We start from the raw sequence: 15,477 nt of genomic DNA on the forward strand, positions 1-15,477 counted from the left end.
CAGTCAACCAATGCTCTCACAGTAGAAGCGAGCGGCTGCGACGCACTGTAGAGCGAGTAGTAGCGAATGTGCTGGGGCGTGCCGCTCGAGGGCGACGAGTATCCGATGGCGGTCAAGATGATCGACGAGTTCAATCCGAGTCCGTAGAACCCAACGTCGAGCGCGAACCACGACCACGCGGTGCCGAAGAGGACCTTGCCGTTCTTCCACTGGCCGAAGTGCTGGCGGAAGTCGCGGAAGGTGGCCTTGGGCGCGGCAATCTGCGTGACGGCGGGGGTCGAGTCCTGGACGTAGCCGCCGGTCTGGAGGAAGGCGTCGACGTCGCTAGCGGCCTGCTTGATGTTGCGCTCGACGTCCATCGTGAAGCGGGGAGTCTCCGGGAGGGTGAGACGGAAGTAGAGGGCGACGGCGCCGGGGACCGCACCGAGACCGATGACGAGACGCCAGACAAAGTCGAGGTGGTGGGCGTAGCCGACGGGGTCGTTGAGGATCTGCTTCTTGAAGGCGGCGAGGCAGACGATGGTGACGATGGCCGCGGCGAGCTGACCCCATCCCTGCGACCAGAAGCTGCAGGAGGAGCGAACGTCAGCGCCTGAGCCAAGGGCCAGCGGTGCAAGAGAAGAGAGAGAGAGAGACGAGTGAGGAGGACCTCGTACGAGGCGTCGAGAGCAGGAGAAGAGAAGAAGTGCGGAAACTCACGTCGCGACCATCATGCGACCGCGGATGCGGGTCGCGGCGAACTCGGAGGTGATGACCGACGAGAGGGGGTAGTCGCCGCCGATGCCGACGCCCATGATGAACCGCCACATGACGAGAACGCCGATAATCGAGACTGCCGGCCCGTGGCCAGCGACGGCCTGGCCGAGAGTGGCGATAATGATGATAATAAGCTCGAACCCATACATTTTCTTCCTGCCGACGATGTCGGCGAGCCAGCCGAAGAAGAGTTGTCTGCGAGGTGGGAAGAGGAGGTCAGCGGCCAGTTCTCTCCAAGCGTCGGCCCGCTCCTATTCAGCCTCTCTACACTTTCGTCGACATCGCTGCGATGACTGCTGTGCGCCCGATCCTCGTAGGAGACGGACGAAGAAAGCAAACGCGACTCACCCGACGAGGGTACCAACGGGAGTCGCAATCTTGAGTCCCAAGTCTTGGTTCGCCGTCAACGCGCCCTTGTGGGCACCCATGTTGTAGACGTAGCCGATCATGGCAGCGCAGAGGTTGATGGCGAAGATATCGTAGGCATCTGCGAAGGGGGGAGTTCCGCATGTCAGCCGACTCTTCACACGGTCCTCGCTCGTCGACGACGACGCACCCGTGAAGAAACCGACACCAGCGACGGCGCAGGCCTTGACGTGGAACCAGCCGAACTTGGCATTGTCGATTTCCGCAAGAGCAGCGCGACGGCGGGCGTTAAGGTCGACAGCTCCACCCTGCTGGTTGAGCGACGGCTCCGAGATAGCGGCCTCCTTGCCTTCGATCGACATGGCGAAAGGTCGACGGTGAGAATGTGAGGAAGGGAAACGAGCGAGCGAGTGCTGGAGGAGAAGGAGAGGGAGAGAGGGCTGGCGGCGAGGGTCGACTTTTTTGACGCCGTGCGGACGCTGAATGTGCCACAGCGAGTTGATCGAGGCCCGCCGCAGCCGTTTTTGGGCGAATGCGGGAGACTTGGCAGCGAGTCCGCACGTTCACCTTTGCGAAGGCCGCCCAGTCGACTGGGCGAACTCGTCCTGTCCGCTCGCGCGTTCTCCCAGTTCTTCGGTGATCTACAGCTCGGTGTGCGTCGTGTGGAAGCCACTGCAGCCGACCACGAACCGCTTTGCGCCCCTCTGCGACGAGGAGGACGCGAGATGCACCGTCGTTGAAGTCGCACGTTCGCCTCGAGCGAGCGCAACGTGAGCAGCGACCGCGCTTTGCAAATCCAGACGCTGGTTCACCCGATTGGCCGATGAAATATTTGATCGACGACCGCCGCCTAGTTCCCTCCTCGCAAAGTTGCGCAAACGTGCAACCACACGGCCGATCTGCCGGTTGCTAGCGCGGTATTCGAGTCGCACGAGGCGCATGCCGGCCGACGGAGAGAGCGAGAGAGACCCGGATCCCCCGCCGGGCATCTCGCCGCCCGCCCTTCCGCCGCGAACGAGCGCATGGTCCAGCCAGCTGAAGGTTCACCACTCGTGCAGCTCATCAGAGAAACGTGCATCGCGATTGAGCGTCCGCGGAAGCAGCGAGGAAACTCAGTCCTGCCGAGTGTGCAGCTTCCGTCCGAAGCCTGCCGCTGTCATTGCTCGTCAACACCGACCGGCCAACCACAGGCGAGATAGTCTGCTGCAGCGCTCTTGACGAATGATACGATACGCAGATCCACGAGGACGCGAGTGGCGCGGCGCATAAGCGTCGAAGGGGTCTCAGGCGAGTTCAGACGCTCTGCCATCCTCCTGACGTCTAGTCCCCTTGTCCGGCGTCGAGGCGTCTGGCCGTCAGCTGCTAGTCATGCCTCATTGTCCCGCCACCACGAGGCTTCGGTGGCGTCCTGTACAACGGATCGCGCAAAACGTGCGGCGTTTGAGGTGGACGTCTGCAACCAGGCAACGCTGCTGTCTCCGCCAGCAACCGACAGCAACCGACAGCAGCCCTCCTCATCATACACGCCGCAGCACCCCTTCTGCCAGCATGCTGATGCTACACTCCGCAATTCGGCGGTCGCAGCAATCAGCTCGTTGCGCCGACCGTCCCCTCGCTCAGCAATTCTCGCTCCTCCAGCCGTTGAGCACGTCCAGCTCGTCGAGCGCTGTCCCTGCTTCACGCTTTGGTGCAACGCAGCTGCCGCGCAGCGACCGTCGGTCACCCTGCGTCCGCTCGTGTTCAACCTCAACACACCGTCCCTCACCCTGGATCCCGCACTCGGCTACTGACTACGTTGCGTCTCCTCGAGGTGCGTCGCAGTCTTTGATCAGGCCAGTCGTAGCTTGTCGGCTTGAGCAAGAAGATTGGCAGGAGTCTAGGAGACCTGGCGAGGACCGCATCAGGAGGGCGCAGGGGGAGCTGCGCCCGGCACGTAGTCGTTATATAGCCTTGTTCAAACCCGTCTAGCGTTTCAGCAGGCCCAGCAGCGAGTCTGTGTCGAAGGCGAGGAGTCGAAGAAGCGCCCGTGTTTCTCTTTCGCTCCCACACCGCTCATACTGCCTCAGGAAGCTCGAAGAACGCAACATGGGCAAGAGCACGGCTGTCAAACGCGACGTGTACTTCCGAGCGGCCAAGGAGGAGGGTTCGTCCGCTCTCCCCATCTTCATCAGTCGCGAGCTGATCTCTCGAGTCCACAGGCTACCGCGCTCGCTCTGCGTACAAGCTGCTGCAGCTGGCAGAGCAGTTCCAGCTGTGGGATAGCGTCGAGCGCTGCGTCGACCTCTGTGCGGCTCCTGGTGCGTCTCTACACCACCTTCTCCTGGACGGACCTCGCGAGTTGACCCTTCCCTCGTGTCCACAGGCTCATGGTCGCAGGTGCTCTCGCAGAAACTGAAGTGAGTCTGTTTGACTGCCGACTACCCGCTGTTGGCTGACTTTGACTCGACAGAGCCGAGGTACCCGCCGCCGATGGAAGCGCCAAAATCGTCGCGGTTGATCTGCAGCCTATGGTTCGTTCCGTTCTGGAGCCCAGCATTTGCTCAATCTGACCCGTTCGTCTTCGCAGGCACCTTTGCCCGGCGTCGTGCAGATTGAGGGCGACATCACGAAGCCCAGTACGGCGGAGCAGATCATCTCGCACTTCAAAGGTCGAAGAGCGGATCTCGTCGTCTGCGACGGAGCGCCTGACGTGACAGGCCTGCACGACCTGGACGAATTCGTCCAAGCCCAGCTTCTCCTCGCCGTCAGCTTCTCCCTTTCTTTGGTCGCCTGTACCCAGTCTCATCCGGCCGTCCCCCTTCTGCACTCCATAGGCTACCAACATTACCCTTCAAGTCCTCCGACCCGGTGGCACCTTTGTTGCCAAGATCTTCCGCGGGCGAGACATCGGACTTCTCTACGACCAGCTCCGGTGCTTCTTCGACCGCGTCACCTGTGCGAAACCGAGGAGTTCGCGAAACAGCAGCATGGGTACGTGCTTACTCCTCGAGGTGCGAGACGAGGCTGTCGCTCACTAATTGCGCTTCGCCAGAGGCTTTCGTCGTCTGCGAGGGCTACCGAGAACAGCCCGACACTCCCGACCTCACCAAGCCGCTGCTCGACTTTGTCGACATCTCGGACTACGCGACTCCCACCGCCGACAAGCGGCTGAACCGACTGAAGGGCTCGATACGGGTTATTGCTCCTTTCGTCGCCTGCGGAGACTTGAGGTGCGTCCAGTTTCGTCTCTTCCAGATGAAGGCAGCGCTGACATCTTCCTCTTTTTATAGCGGGTTCGACGCCGAGATGCACGCTCCGCTGCTTCCGAAGGACAGTGCGAAAGATGCGCCGCCTGCTCCCGCCTATCGCGAGTTCCTCGAGCTGCGAAGGCGCGTTCCTCTTTCGGCTTTTCCGCTCCAAGGCCGAGTCGTCTTGCTCACACTGTCCATCGCCGCCCGCAGAGCCAGCGCACTCGCAGCCAACGCGCCCCAACCATAGACTCTTCTCTCCCCCTAGATCTCGGTTCCTCTCCTGTTGTTCCAGTAGCTCCCGAGGAAACGATTCAAAAATGCAGTCGAATGCAGATGCGAGATGTACGGGATAGCCTGATGATAAAGTCTCCTCCGCCTCATGCGCCCGGTCCTGTGTAGTCCATCGCCGCGCGATCCGGTGCTGTGTGGAAAGGCGTCAGGCGGCTTGTCGAAAGAGAACAGAGATGTTAGTACGCACAGCTGACCCTCGCCCATTCCAGCGCGAGACGGAAGAAGTCTGCCCATCGAGAAACGAGTCAGTCTCCATCCCTTCGTCGACAGCCAGCGTCAGACAACTTACAAGCCTCCATATCCGCATACCGCCAATACTTGGTCGCATACTCCTTCCCGTTGTCCGCAATCTGCTTCGCGAGCGCGTCGTGGCCGTTTCGGCCGTCGAGGTCGCCGGCGAAGAAGGACATGATGTCGAAGAGGTCGGTGTAGTCGATCTTCAGCGGGATGTAGCTGTGACGAAAGGAGTCAGCTTTGTAGAAAGGACGGAGAAGGACTCGCGAAACGCACTGAACCCAAGGCTGGATCCAGCCGGCGTACCTGCGAGAGGGACGGTGAGCTCGACTCTGGCGGTATCAGCAAGAACGCCGACACACCACTCGGGGAAGATGGTGCTCTTGAGAACGACCGAGTTGGTCGAGAGGAGGCGATGGAAGCGTCCGCTCCAGGCGTTCCCGTCGAGGTCGAGCATGTACTTGTACTCGTTCGCCTCGTTCCACCCGAACGCGCGCTGGAAGTCGAACAGCTTGCGAACAGCGTCGCAACTTCCGTCCTCTTCGCTGCACTGACCCGCCTTGCCCGTGAACGCAAAGTCGATGTACTTGTCCATCAACTCGATCGTCTTGACCTTCTTCTCGACGAGGCTCTCGGTCCCCCGCGGCGTCTCGAGTCCCTCGCCCGAAAAGCGTACGCGCTGCTCGCCGACCTTGTCCTTGCCCATGAACCACATCCGCACGCGCTGAGAAGACCTCCACCACGTCCCGCGGTCGAACCAGACGCCTGTGGTCGTCCCGCGCCAGACGGCCTTGTTGTGAGGCTTGTCCTCCCACTTCGGGTCCCAGGGTTCGATGTCCCAGTACTGCTCGAGCGGCGTCAGGAGCAGGTCCGAGTGGACCGACATTTTGGCGAACGAGAAGAGCGGGCGGAGGGTTTGCGGGCGCATGCCGGGCCACGACGTGAAGCCTGCATCGTCGAGCTCGTCAGTGACGTCTCGATTAAGGGCGAAGAGCCTCGACGCACCATGCAAGTACTGCCACTCGGGGTTCTCGCACATGTTCATCGTCTGCAGGTGGTCGGCGATGAAGCTCGGTCCGTGCGGAAGCGTGTCGATCTCGAGGCCGTCGTACGCTCGGCGCAGACGAGAGTCGGGAGGACATGCGAGCGGGAAGCCCCAGAAGCTGCGAGCGAAAGTGGGTGAGCGGGACGTTCGCAACGTGAAGGCGGAAAGCCGCGCACGCTGCATCTTCGTCAACGTTGTCGGCCTCGGCGTCAGGTATGACTGTGGGAGGAGACTTGTCAGCAGCCGACTTGGACGAACGAGGCTCAAGAGCGAACGCAACGCACGCTTGCCCGCCTTCGCATAGTCGAGATGCCTCTGCCTCGTCCCATGGTCCATCATGATACTCGGCCCATCGTGTGCCGACATCGTGATGTTGACATCCGGGACCCACCTCGCCCACCTCTTCATCAACGCCGCCTGATCTTTCGCCCTCCCGTCCTTCGCGTGCGCACCGGCAATCTCGACCACTCCCTTGCGGATGACCATCGTGAATGTCGACGAGTCGATTTGGAGCTTCGAGGCGCGTTGTTGGAGGATAGTGGGAGAGAGAGCCCAGAAGGGAAGGACGTCGGTGAAGGTTTGGTCGAATTCGTCGACGAGGATGACATCGTTCTCTTTGGCGAAGCGGAACCTGGCGGTGCGCGACTCGTCAACTTCTTGGCCGAGCGAGCAGGGAGGCGACGCACCAGTCATCGAATCCTTTTGGCGGTCTCCGCCCAAACCTCCTCTTGTACTCCCTGACCGCCTCCTCCAGCGTCTTACTTTGCCTCTGCAACTTGTCCTCCCACATCTTCGTCGCATTCGCGATAAGGTCGTGTATGGGGTGGCGCATCGTGTGTTGGCTGGGGTCGGACGCGGAGGAGGAGATGGAGGTGTCGCTTGCGGGGTGCAGGGCGGATGGGTAGACGTAGAGGTGGCCTGAGGAGTGGAGGGTGTAGTTTGGGCTGCCTGAGGCGGAGAAGAGAGACGTGGTAGACTGCGGGAAAAGCGTCAGCGAAGGGAGCTAGACGGGCGAGGGAAACGACGCACCGAAAGGCGGCTCATAGCGCTTCGACTCGCTCCTCGCATCAGCGGGCCCATCGCGCCCGTACCCGCTAGCGCAATACCCAACAAGAAGGCCGGCACGAGCAAGAGCGGGTGTATCCGCCCCCGCCCGTTCTGCAAGAACATGCCCGACCAGCTTGCACCTGGCCCGCGCCCGCCTCGCCCGCTCCGCGAGAAATGGTGGAACGTGTTCTCCGCCAAGTCGTCGTCTTCTCCTGACGAGCTCAGCAGCGGAAGGTGTACCGTCGACGAGCCATCGACTTCCGTTCCCCTTCCTCCGTCTCGCCGCAGAGGCGGGTACTTTTCCCCCGCGCTGCCGGCAAAGAACTCGCTCGACGAGTCTCGGTACCCATCCGCCGGTCTTTCCCGCCCATTCAACGAGCTCGACAGTCCGCCAGCGGGAGACGCGCGAGGTGTCGGGTCGTGAACGGAGGACGGCGGCGAAGGGGCATGTGGGAGCTGCGCGTCGGGCGGGAGGGTCGAGAAGGGCGAGTCGGACGAGTCGACGGTGAAGTTGGGCGTCGAGGGGACGACCTTGAAGGCCTGGCGGTGCTGCATCGTCGCTTGAGAGACGCGACGGACGACTCGAGACGCGGGAACGGTGCGGCCGGGTCTCCGCGAGCTGAGCGACTCGGACAAGCTTGAGACGGGTCTAATGAGCGTGTGTACGCCCCAGCAGACGCAGCGTGGCGCTGGACGAGCGAGTGAGCGAAGTCGAAGGTTGCCAGTTTGTGATCGGAGCAAAGAGACGCGTGCAGGTCAATTTTCGAGGCGAGTGCAGTCTTCCGTGGGAGTGACAGAGCACAGCAGCAGGGCTTTAAGGCAATCACAAGTCGGTAGAAGCTGCAAGGGAGGCGCGCGGAGGGAAGCGAGAGGGCGACGAAAGATTCTCGTCTCGACCGCTTCCCTCGTCGCACGGAATCTTGTGAGTACGAACAGCGCACTGGACAGCTCTGTCCACTTGTAATCATGTCAGTCAGGAAGGGCAGATGGGCGGGAACGAAGCGCGGCGAGGGTCGGCGGGAACTTCGGCCCCGGACATGCGAAGAGCGAGGCGAGAGCAAGAGAAAAGTCAGCCAGCGCTCGTTTGACTTCCTTATTGTGCTCACACTGCTCTCAGCGACTAACACACGACGAACATGCTCACACGCCACACGGATCGCACGCGATACGGCCAGGAGGACGAGGACATCGCATGTGCGTCCACTACCCTCGACTCTCCCCGTCTGATCACTTCCGGCGTCGGTCTGCTGACAGGAAACGACATTGTCGTGCCGTACAGACCGCCTGCAGATCATCGGAGCGCGAGAGGGAGCCATCCGAGTGTGTTGCCCTTTCGCAAGTGGCGTACGCTCTCGCTCAAGACTGACATTTCCCTGCGGCAGGGAACGCTCGTCGCCGGAGCTGCTGTCGCACTGTGGGGCTTCTCTTCTTCTCGGTCATCGAAGAGTTCGTCAGAGCGCCGCTCAAAGGCTGACCTTCGTCTGTACGTCGGCCTGCAGGGCGAACTGGCGGTATGTTCTGGCCCTCATGCAAGTCGACTCCTCCAATGATGTACTGATCAGCCCTTGAACTTGCACAGCTTCCCACTCGTCCGCCGCCAAACCCTTGCAGGCAAAGCGTCCGTTCTCGCTTCCCTCCCCGCTTCGCTTCCCCTTCACGAGCTAATGCGTCGCTCCCGCGCCTCTCGACAGCTTCCTCGTCTCCTGGGGCACCATCTTTGGAGTGCGTTGCCTCTCTTCGCGCGAGCAGGAGCGCAAGGACTGACCCTTCCCCCGTCCACGGACCTTCTCAACCTCCCTCTCCCTTTCTCTCACCGCTAGATGATCATCTACGCCGGTCTGCTCACTCCGCTTATCTCTCCGACACCTCGCGCATACTGACGCAGAGAGGACAGATCACTATCTCTTGAAATGGGAGCAAGACCACCGGATTCAGGCGGAGCGGTGGAGGGATATGGCTCGAAGGGGTGCGTTCCCGCGCTCTTTCACTTCATCGCTTCACCCTGGACAGCAGGGGTGAGAAGCGCTGATGCTTGTACCGGGGCGGACGCGCAGAGTTGTCGGCGAAGGGAATCATTGCGTGCGTTCTTCGTCCTTTCCCTCCTTCGCTACGGACTCCTTGGGCTGTCTTCTTCGTCCTCTCGTTGATCCACTCCATCAACTCACTCGTGGCTCCCGCAACAGCTCCGAAACGACAATGCAAAAGTGGAAAGCCGACTTCGACCTCAAGAACTCCTCTTCCGCTGTCCTCTCTCCCGCCACCTCAACTTCTCCCGCGCCCCAGGTCGGCGAGAGTCGGACATTGGAGGAGTTGCGGCAGGTGCAGGCGTAGAAAGAGCGAGGAGATGGGCTTTGAGCGTTTCTGGTCGAGGAGGACGAGGGTTGTTCTGCGAGTCCCTGCAAAGGCATCGTGTTTCTCGTCAATCTCGCGCCTTTTTGCAGTCCTTTGCGAGCATTTCCAGCCAAGCAATCGATTCCCGGCTTTTGACATCTCCCCCTCGTCCTCCTCCTCGCCTCTCTTCCTCCTGCTCACACCTCACGCATCTCAAAGCATGCTGAACCCACTCGGATCCACTCGCAACCGCCACAGCGCAGAAGAAGAAGACATCGCTTGTCCGTCTCCCTTCCCTTCCTCCGACTCTCACAGGCTGTCATCAGTTCAAGGAGGAGGCGAGGGAGGTCTGACCCTCGATGAGCCGCACGCAGATAGGTTGCAAGTGATGGGCGCGCGAGAGGGAGCTATTAAGGTGCGTCTCAACCTGCCAGCTGGCCCCAGCAGCTGCGAGACGGAGGAGCTTCATCGGGTGGTCGAGGAAGGCCGTCTCCGAGACGAGGTCGTGTGCTAACGCTTGTTGTTGGGGGAACAGGGAACGCTCGTGGCGGGTTCTCTGATGACTCTGTATGTGCTGCGCTTCTTCTCCCGCAGCGGGAGGGCGCTGACGGTCTTGCCACTTCCTTACAACAGCGCACAATGGCGGTTCGTCTCCCCTAACCTTGCTCCTGTCGGTCGAGGGTCGTGCTGATGGACAAGGTGACGGGCGCAGGTTTCCATGGGTACAGAAGCAGACGCTGGCGGGCAAAGCGTGCGTTTCACTTCCCTTCTCCTCGTCGGTCCTGAGCGTTTCGCTGACGTTGCGAGTGGGCGCAGGTTCTTGGTCATGTGGGGCACGATCTTTGGTGTACGTAGCGAGGCGGAGCATCCTCCTTGGAAGAAAAAGTGCTGACCAGCTGGTTGTCGCCGTCCCCCTCGTACAGATGGTCACCTATGCGGGTTCGTCCCTCCCTTCCCTCTCAGCTCCTTACGCTCAGCCACTGACGCTACGTTGCGCAGATCACTACCTGCTGCAGTGGGAAGCGGAGCACCGGGCGCAGTCGGAGCGATGGAGGACGCAGGCGCGAAGTGGTGCGTCTCGACCGTCTCGCTCCTTCGCTTTCACCCTGCTCCACGTGAACCGCGCTGATGCTCATCGGTCGTCGTTGCACAGAGCTCGCGGCGCAAGGAACCGTCCCGTAAGATTTCCGCTCGTCTCGCTCACTCGCCAACCCCTAACTCTGCTTCTCGCTCCCAGCTCCGAATCCGCCATGCGAGCCTGGAAGACCGCCTACGACTCCAAGCTCCGCAACACACTCGACTCGTCCGCCTCGGCTCCCACGACCAGCGTACCAGCAGCTCAGACGGCCGAGGGCCGGAGTCAGGTCTTGCAGGAGTTGGAGTTGGCGAAGCAGGAGAAGACGGGAGGGGTCGACAGGACGTAGATGTGCAGGGGGACGTATCGGGAGGGAGCTTCATCCATAGAACGCTTTTCGCACCGCTCCTCTGACTCGACTTCTCGCTCGCTCGGGAAGGGAAGATGCTGGTTGTGGACATGACAAAGGATACTGCGAGACTACTGAGACTGCTAACGAAAGTACAGAACCGAGATTGAATGAGAGCGTGAGGGTAGTGTCTGTTGTCGAGTCTTCGAAGAGCTGTTGTCTTCTTGCGCCGCGCCGCCTAGATGACCGCGCGCATCGCCGTGAAGCACGAGATAGACTTGGGTTTCTCGAGCTCCTCGCCCGTCGACGGGTCGCGCCAGATCCCGTCCGTGTCGACGCGGCCGTACTTGTGCGTCGACTGGTTCGTCCGGAGCTGGTCCATCCAGTCGGCGACGATCTGGGGGTTGTCGATGAGGATGTTGGCTTCCTGCGAGTGCCAGAAGGACTGAGAGTCGAGGTTGCCGTTGCCGACGATGGCGCACTGGCCGTCGACCGACATGAACTTGATCTGCGGACGCGAGCGCGCGCATCAGCGTTCTGTGCGGCCAGCGCGCGAATACCGGAGAGTACCTACATGACAGTTGCGCGACTTGTGCACACTGCGGGACGACAGCGTCGTCAGCGGTGAGTAGCGCGAAAGGCCAGACGAAGCACGTACGCATTCAAAGGTCGGATTTGGTCCTTGCCTGTCGAGGAGAAGAGATGCGTCAATTGGCGAGCCTAGACGCGAGAACGGTGAATGCAGCGCACCGGTGTACCAGTACACATGCAGATTGTTCTCCTTGCCAAGCTTGCGAAGCTGGCCAAAGAGGCGGAAGACGACCTCCTCGTTCGTGCCGCCCTGGAAAGGGATACTCTCGCCCTTGTCGTTGAAGCCCAAGCCGAGGAAAAGGGTGACGAGAATACCCTTGCCGTCCTTACCGCCGCGAGAACACGCCTCGATGACACCCCGGACGATTGGGGCGGCGTTGAGCGTGGGCGTCTGGATGAAGACGTCGCGCTCGGCGAACTTGAGTGCGGCGAGCCAGGCGGCGGCTTGCGGGCACCGGATGTCGTTGTGTCCGGGCGAGCCGTGAGGACGGCGGTTGACGAGGGCGATTGCTGCGGGAGCGAAAGTCAGCCAAGGGCGCGATGCAAGCGAGATGGAGGGAACTCACGGAAAGGCTCGTGCTTCTTGTGCAAGAGGTGAGGCTTGAAGTCGTGGATGAGCGTCTCGTCGTCAATAGCCGCATCGATCTTGGCCAGCGCGCCGGCATTGAGCGCCTTCGACAGCGCAGCGAGGCGAGCGCTTGACGCGGTACCCTTGTTCGAGTCTCCGTTGGGCGACGCAGGCGAAGTGGGCTCGAGGTCCTTGCCGACGTTGGTTGGTGGCTCTTGCGGAGCGGCAGCGGCGGTCGGAGAGAGATCTTCGGAGTGGTTGAAGCCGGGAGGCTTTGGTTCCGCGGAAGAGCCATTGGCAGCTGCTCGAGTACCGTACGGACGAGGGTGAGCACATTTCGGAGGGAGAGGAGAAGAGCAAGACTCACGGTCAGTCTTGATGCTCAAGACCCGCTTCTCCGCCTCGGCGCCTGCCGCCGCCTTTCCCGACACGCCGTTGACCCGAGTATGCGAGCCGTCGCTGCTCCCGTTGGAAGCCGCGTCTCCCGCTAAGCTCTCCCGCGGCGCCTCGACCGCCGTCGAAACCGCCGCACCGTTCGAGCCCGTCGCAACCGCCTGCCCGTCCTGACCCTGGTTCATCATGCCCTGCATGCCAAGCGCCAGCCGCGCCTTCTCCTCCCGCGCTTTCTCGACGAGCTGCATCACCAGCGCCGCGAACTTCCCACCCTCCGCTCCATCCGCCGCACTATCCTGCCTCGGCATTCCATGCGGGTGGCCATGCGCGTGCGCGTGTCCATGTCCATGCATGAGAGTCCCGAACGGCCAAGGGTTCGGCCCGCTCGTACTGGTGCGCCTCCACCATTCCGGTGGGTTAAGCGACTCCGTCTGTTCGCTCTTCCGCGCCTGATCGTCCTGCCGACTGAGGAGCTTCCGTGCGGCTCGTGCGGCTTTCGCGACGTCGATGTTGGCGAGGTAGGGGTTCGAGTCGGTGAAGGTGAAGGGGAAGAGGTCGGGGTGGGTGGTCGGAGTTGGGCCGGTCAGGCAGGGGAGGGCGGGAGAGAGCGCTTCATGCCAGCTGATGAGCATGTTGTCGTAGACCGAGTCGACGACGGATCCTTCGAGGTGCACCATCATCTAGGTGACGAAGACTGGTCAATCCCTCGCTTCAAGCCGTTTCATAGACAGACGCACCTCAAGGTTCGGGCGGTCCTGAATATTGTTCGAGTTGAGCAGCGCAATCTTGCGGTCCACGACCATCGCCTTCTGGTGAAACGTTCCGAGGAGAGGGCGGTGGAAGTTGACGACTTGAAGGGAGAGGTTCGGGACTTCGTCGGGATGTGGCAGGCCGAGCGGCGTCCAGGTCTGCGGCGTGACCGAAACGTGGTTGCTACGGAATCGTGTCGTCAGAAAAGGTGAAGCGGGGCGAGAGGTTGAGACGGGACGCACTGCCAGAGCTGCTGAACCGCACCGCGATCCCACATGATTTTGATGACCACTTTCTCACCTTTCCGCTCGCCAACCCGCTTGTTCAGCTCCTTCAAGCCGCTCGCAACCGTGTTGACCGAGTCGGAAGGTCTGTAGGGGGAGATGGTCAGGTTTGGTTCTGTGAATCCCGAAAAAACAGGCGAAGACAAGCGTACTGCCAGTAGTCTGCGCATCGAGAGAGCATCAGTCATGCTCTTTCCTACACGTCGGATGTCGCCAGACTCACTTGTAACGAGAAAGACCTCCTTCTCCGCCAGGACGACTGTTTGCGATATTTCCGCCTGATCAGCTCCGGCCAACACTTGCAGTCAAGGCGGCGCAACGCACTGCAATCCTGATAGTGCTGCATGATGTCGGGAATGGTGGAGACGATGCTGAGCGGGATTGTGCCCTGCGTGCCGATCAAGGCGGGAGAGACGTTGCCGGCGAGAGGGTCGCGGGTGAGGCAGGTGAGAACGTCCGCGTACATCTGCGTGCGGTAGCTGCCCAATATCAGCATACTCCATCGCTCAAGCGGCAAGAACGCACGGAAAGGAATCCGCAGCACGCACCTTGAGGAAGAGGTCGCTTGGACGGTGCGGAAAGTTCCCTCGCCGCGCCGCCTCCTCGAGCTCCTCCGGCAGCCATTCTCGCCCCTGCAGGAACACAGCGTCAGCCTGTACAGTACCGCAGCATGACCAGGGATACCCCTCGCTGGACGTACGTATTTGAGATCCCGTTTGATGAAGAAGCGACGGTACGCTCGTCGTGCGAGGTTGGGTTTGGGGAAGAGCTTCTTCGCCGCCTGTCCAGGCTTCAGTCCAGCCTTCCACCGCCTGCCCTCGCTGACGCCGACCTCGTCAAGCGGCTCTTCCGCCTTCGCCTTGCCCTTGTCGCGCGTCCTCTGCTCGTCTGCGCGCTTCGACTGTGCCATGGCGTGCGAGACTGTCCGAGTGCGGTCGTGCATGAGGTTGAGCGGCGGGAACGGCGGCGGTTTCGCCATGGCTGCGAGGACGTCGACTGATCCGCGCCGTTCGGGAGCTGAGCGAGTGGGCGGAAAGCTGGCCGGAGCAGGGGCGGGGTGTTCGCCCTGCTTGGGCATCGTCGCAGGTTCGGCAGACATGCTCAGCGACGCCGACGAGCGCGACGAGTGATGAGTGGGCGGTGCAAGAGCGGGAGAGGAAGTTAGGTGTCGACTCACTCGCCGTCAAGCGCAGTGACGACAAGCTCAAGCGCAACAGGAGAGCGTAAGAAACAGCATGGCAAAGCCAAGCAAGCACACCGAAGCCGTCGGACTGGGCACTCGACCGACTCCGCAACTCGCCAGTGAGCCGACGGACTGACGGGCGCAAACTGGTTGTAAAGCTGCTGTACGGTACGTGTAATGCATGGACCAGCTAATACAGGCAGAAACGCGCGTCGCCGAGGGGGGGTCGTCTAGAAATGCGAAGGGCTGCGATAGTCGTACAACGGCGCGGGTTGACGCCGTCTGCGAAGCAACCGAGTCAGCTGAAAGCCTATGATGGAACGTGAGGCGCGTAGCGCACCGATAGAAGACAATACTAGGACACGATGAGCAAGTTGTGGACTGTTCGACGAGGGCCGCGGGTCAGCCTGGGCTCCTCCTGCACGAACAGTGAGAGATCGGACTCACTCTCTACACACCACGTCTCCCCGATATCTATCACCCCCATCCTGCCTAGCTCGTCCTCGTTCGGGTCGTCCAAGGCCTTGACACCCGCCTCCTCGACCGCTTCGTGTAGCTCGATAATCGCCTCGAGCGACTCGGTCTCTGAGCCAACGAAAGTGCCGAAGTGCATGCCTGCGAAATGAGCGTGTCAGCGGACGGCTGGCGAGGCGGTTGAAGAGAAGAAGCGTACCAATCGTATTCCGGCTTCGCACGTCGAGGTGGATGTCGACGGCGTCGGCAGGCGAGCCATGCACCGCACTCGAGATGTTCTCGTGGTGTAGCTGTGCATACAAGACCTCGGTCAGCGAACCCTCCTTGCGATGAACGGAAGGAACCGCAGGAGAGCGAAAGTCCCGACGCACCCGCAAGCCAATCGCGCTAACGAAACCAAGACTCCCGCCTCGCCAGATCGGCACAAATGCAAGGTCGAACGGACCGTACTTGAGGCCTATCTCGTCGAATGCGGGACAGACGGGATGGGCGGCACGGCGGGGGGGGGGG

The 15,477-nt window shown here is 61.4% G+C and overlaps 7 protein-coding genes across 7 annotated transcripts in view; 3 read left to right on the forward strand and 4 right to left on the reverse strand.

Annotated features, from left to right (window-relative positions):
• RHTO_06822 (MFS transporter, PHS family, inorganic phosphate transporter) overlaps positions 1-1,484 on the reverse strand; it is a gene marked incomplete at both ends in the record, with an annotated part of 2,417 nt that extends 933 nt beyond the window's left edge. Inside the window, 4 exons of the mRNA XM_016420481.1 lie at positions 47-567; positions 700-951; positions 1,105-1,243; positions 1,313-1,484. Of these exons, the coding sequence (XP_016274882.1) occupies positions 47-567; positions 700-951; positions 1,105-1,243; positions 1,313-1,484 (1,084 nt within the window). The remainder of the gene's footprint in view (positions 1-46; positions 568-699; positions 952-1,104; positions 1,244-1,312) is intronic.
• A 1,723-nt stretch (positions 1,485-3,207) lies between these two features.
• RHTO_06823 (ribosomal RNA large subunit methyltransferase E) lies at positions 3,208-4,599 on the forward strand (the record flags this gene model as incomplete). Its single annotated transcript, XM_016420482.1, has 9 exons — positions 3,208-3,265; positions 3,321-3,419; positions 3,485-3,518; positions 3,572-3,632; positions 3,689-3,865; positions 3,936-4,092; positions 4,154-4,331; positions 4,392-4,490; positions 4,563-4,599. The coding sequence occupies 9 exons, from the start codon at positions 3,208-3,210 to the stop codon at positions 4,597-4,599; spliced, it is 900 nt and encodes a 299-aa protein (XP_016274883.1).
• Positions 4,600-4,729: 130 nt separating this feature from the next.
• RHTO_06824 (glycosyltransferase family 90 protein) lies at positions 4,730-7,524 on the reverse strand (the record flags this gene model as incomplete). Its single annotated transcript, XM_016420483.1, has 10 exons — positions 4,730-4,773; positions 4,831-4,869; positions 4,933-5,096; positions 5,154-5,183; positions 5,240-5,825; positions 5,883-6,040; positions 6,099-6,141; positions 6,207-6,553; positions 6,609-6,898; positions 6,952-7,524. 10 exons carry the CDS (start codon positions 7,522-7,524, stop codon positions 4,730-4,732), a joined length of 2,274 nt encoding a protein of 757 aa, XP_016274884.1.
• A 581-nt stretch (positions 7,525-8,105) lies between these two features.
• Positions 8,106-9,300, forward strand: RHTO_06825 (uncharacterized protein; the record flags this gene model as incomplete). Its single annotated transcript, XM_016420484.1, has 10 exons — positions 8,106-8,163; positions 8,249-8,289; positions 8,352-8,404; positions 8,469-8,480; positions 8,549-8,587; positions 8,661-8,691; positions 8,790-8,805; positions 8,864-8,935; positions 9,024-9,048; positions 9,153-9,300. 10 exons carry the CDS (start codon positions 8,106-8,108, stop codon positions 9,298-9,300), a joined length of 495 nt encoding a protein of 164 aa, XP_016274885.1.
• A 220-nt stretch (positions 9,301-9,520) lies between these two features.
• Positions 9,521-10,724, forward strand: RHTO_06826 (uncharacterized protein; the record flags this gene model as incomplete). Its single annotated transcript, XM_016420485.1, has 10 exons — positions 9,521-9,581; positions 9,675-9,715; positions 9,836-9,867; positions 9,934-9,945; positions 10,013-10,051; positions 10,117-10,147; positions 10,224-10,239; positions 10,300-10,371; positions 10,454-10,478; positions 10,538-10,724. 10 exons carry the CDS (start codon positions 9,521-9,523, stop codon positions 10,722-10,724), a joined length of 516 nt encoding a protein of 171 aa, XP_016274886.1.
• Positions 10,725-10,962: 238 nt separating this feature from the next.
• On the reverse strand, positions 10,963-14,409 carry RHTO_06827 (uncharacterized protein; the record flags this gene model as incomplete). Its single annotated transcript, XM_016420486.1, has 13 exons — positions 10,963-11,232; positions 11,299-11,323; positions 11,383-11,410; positions 11,475-11,825; positions 11,882-12,184; positions 12,251-12,956; positions 13,014-13,209; positions 13,269-13,397; positions 13,463-13,472; positions 13,534-13,569; positions 13,635-13,776; positions 13,859-13,942; positions 14,011-14,409. The coding sequence occupies 13 exons, from the start codon at positions 14,407-14,409 to the stop codon at positions 10,963-10,965; spliced, it is 2,679 nt and encodes an 892-aa protein (XP_016274887.1).
• Positions 14,410-14,848: 439 nt separating this feature from the next.
• RHTO_06828 (N-acyl-phosphatidylethanolamine-hydrolyzing phospholipase D) overlaps positions 14,849-15,477 on the reverse strand; it is a gene marked incomplete at both ends in the record, with an annotated part of 2,777 nt that continues 2,148 nt past the window's right edge. Inside the window, 4 exons of the mRNA XM_016420487.1 lie at positions 14,849-14,874; positions 14,941-15,108; positions 15,167-15,257; positions 15,339-15,477. Of these exons, the coding sequence (XP_016274888.1) occupies positions 14,849-14,874; positions 14,941-15,108; positions 15,167-15,257; positions 15,339-15,477 (424 nt within the window). The remainder of the gene's footprint in view (positions 14,875-14,940; positions 15,109-15,166; positions 15,258-15,338) is intronic.

The sequence above is a fragment of the Rhodotorula toruloides genome (assembly GCF_000320785.1).
Source record: "Rhodotorula toruloides NP11 unplaced genomic scaffold Scaffold5, whole genome shotgun sequence".
NCBI lineage: Eukaryota > Fungi > Basidiomycota > Microbotryomycetes > Sporidiobolales > Sporidiobolaceae > Rhodotorula > Rhodotorula toruloides.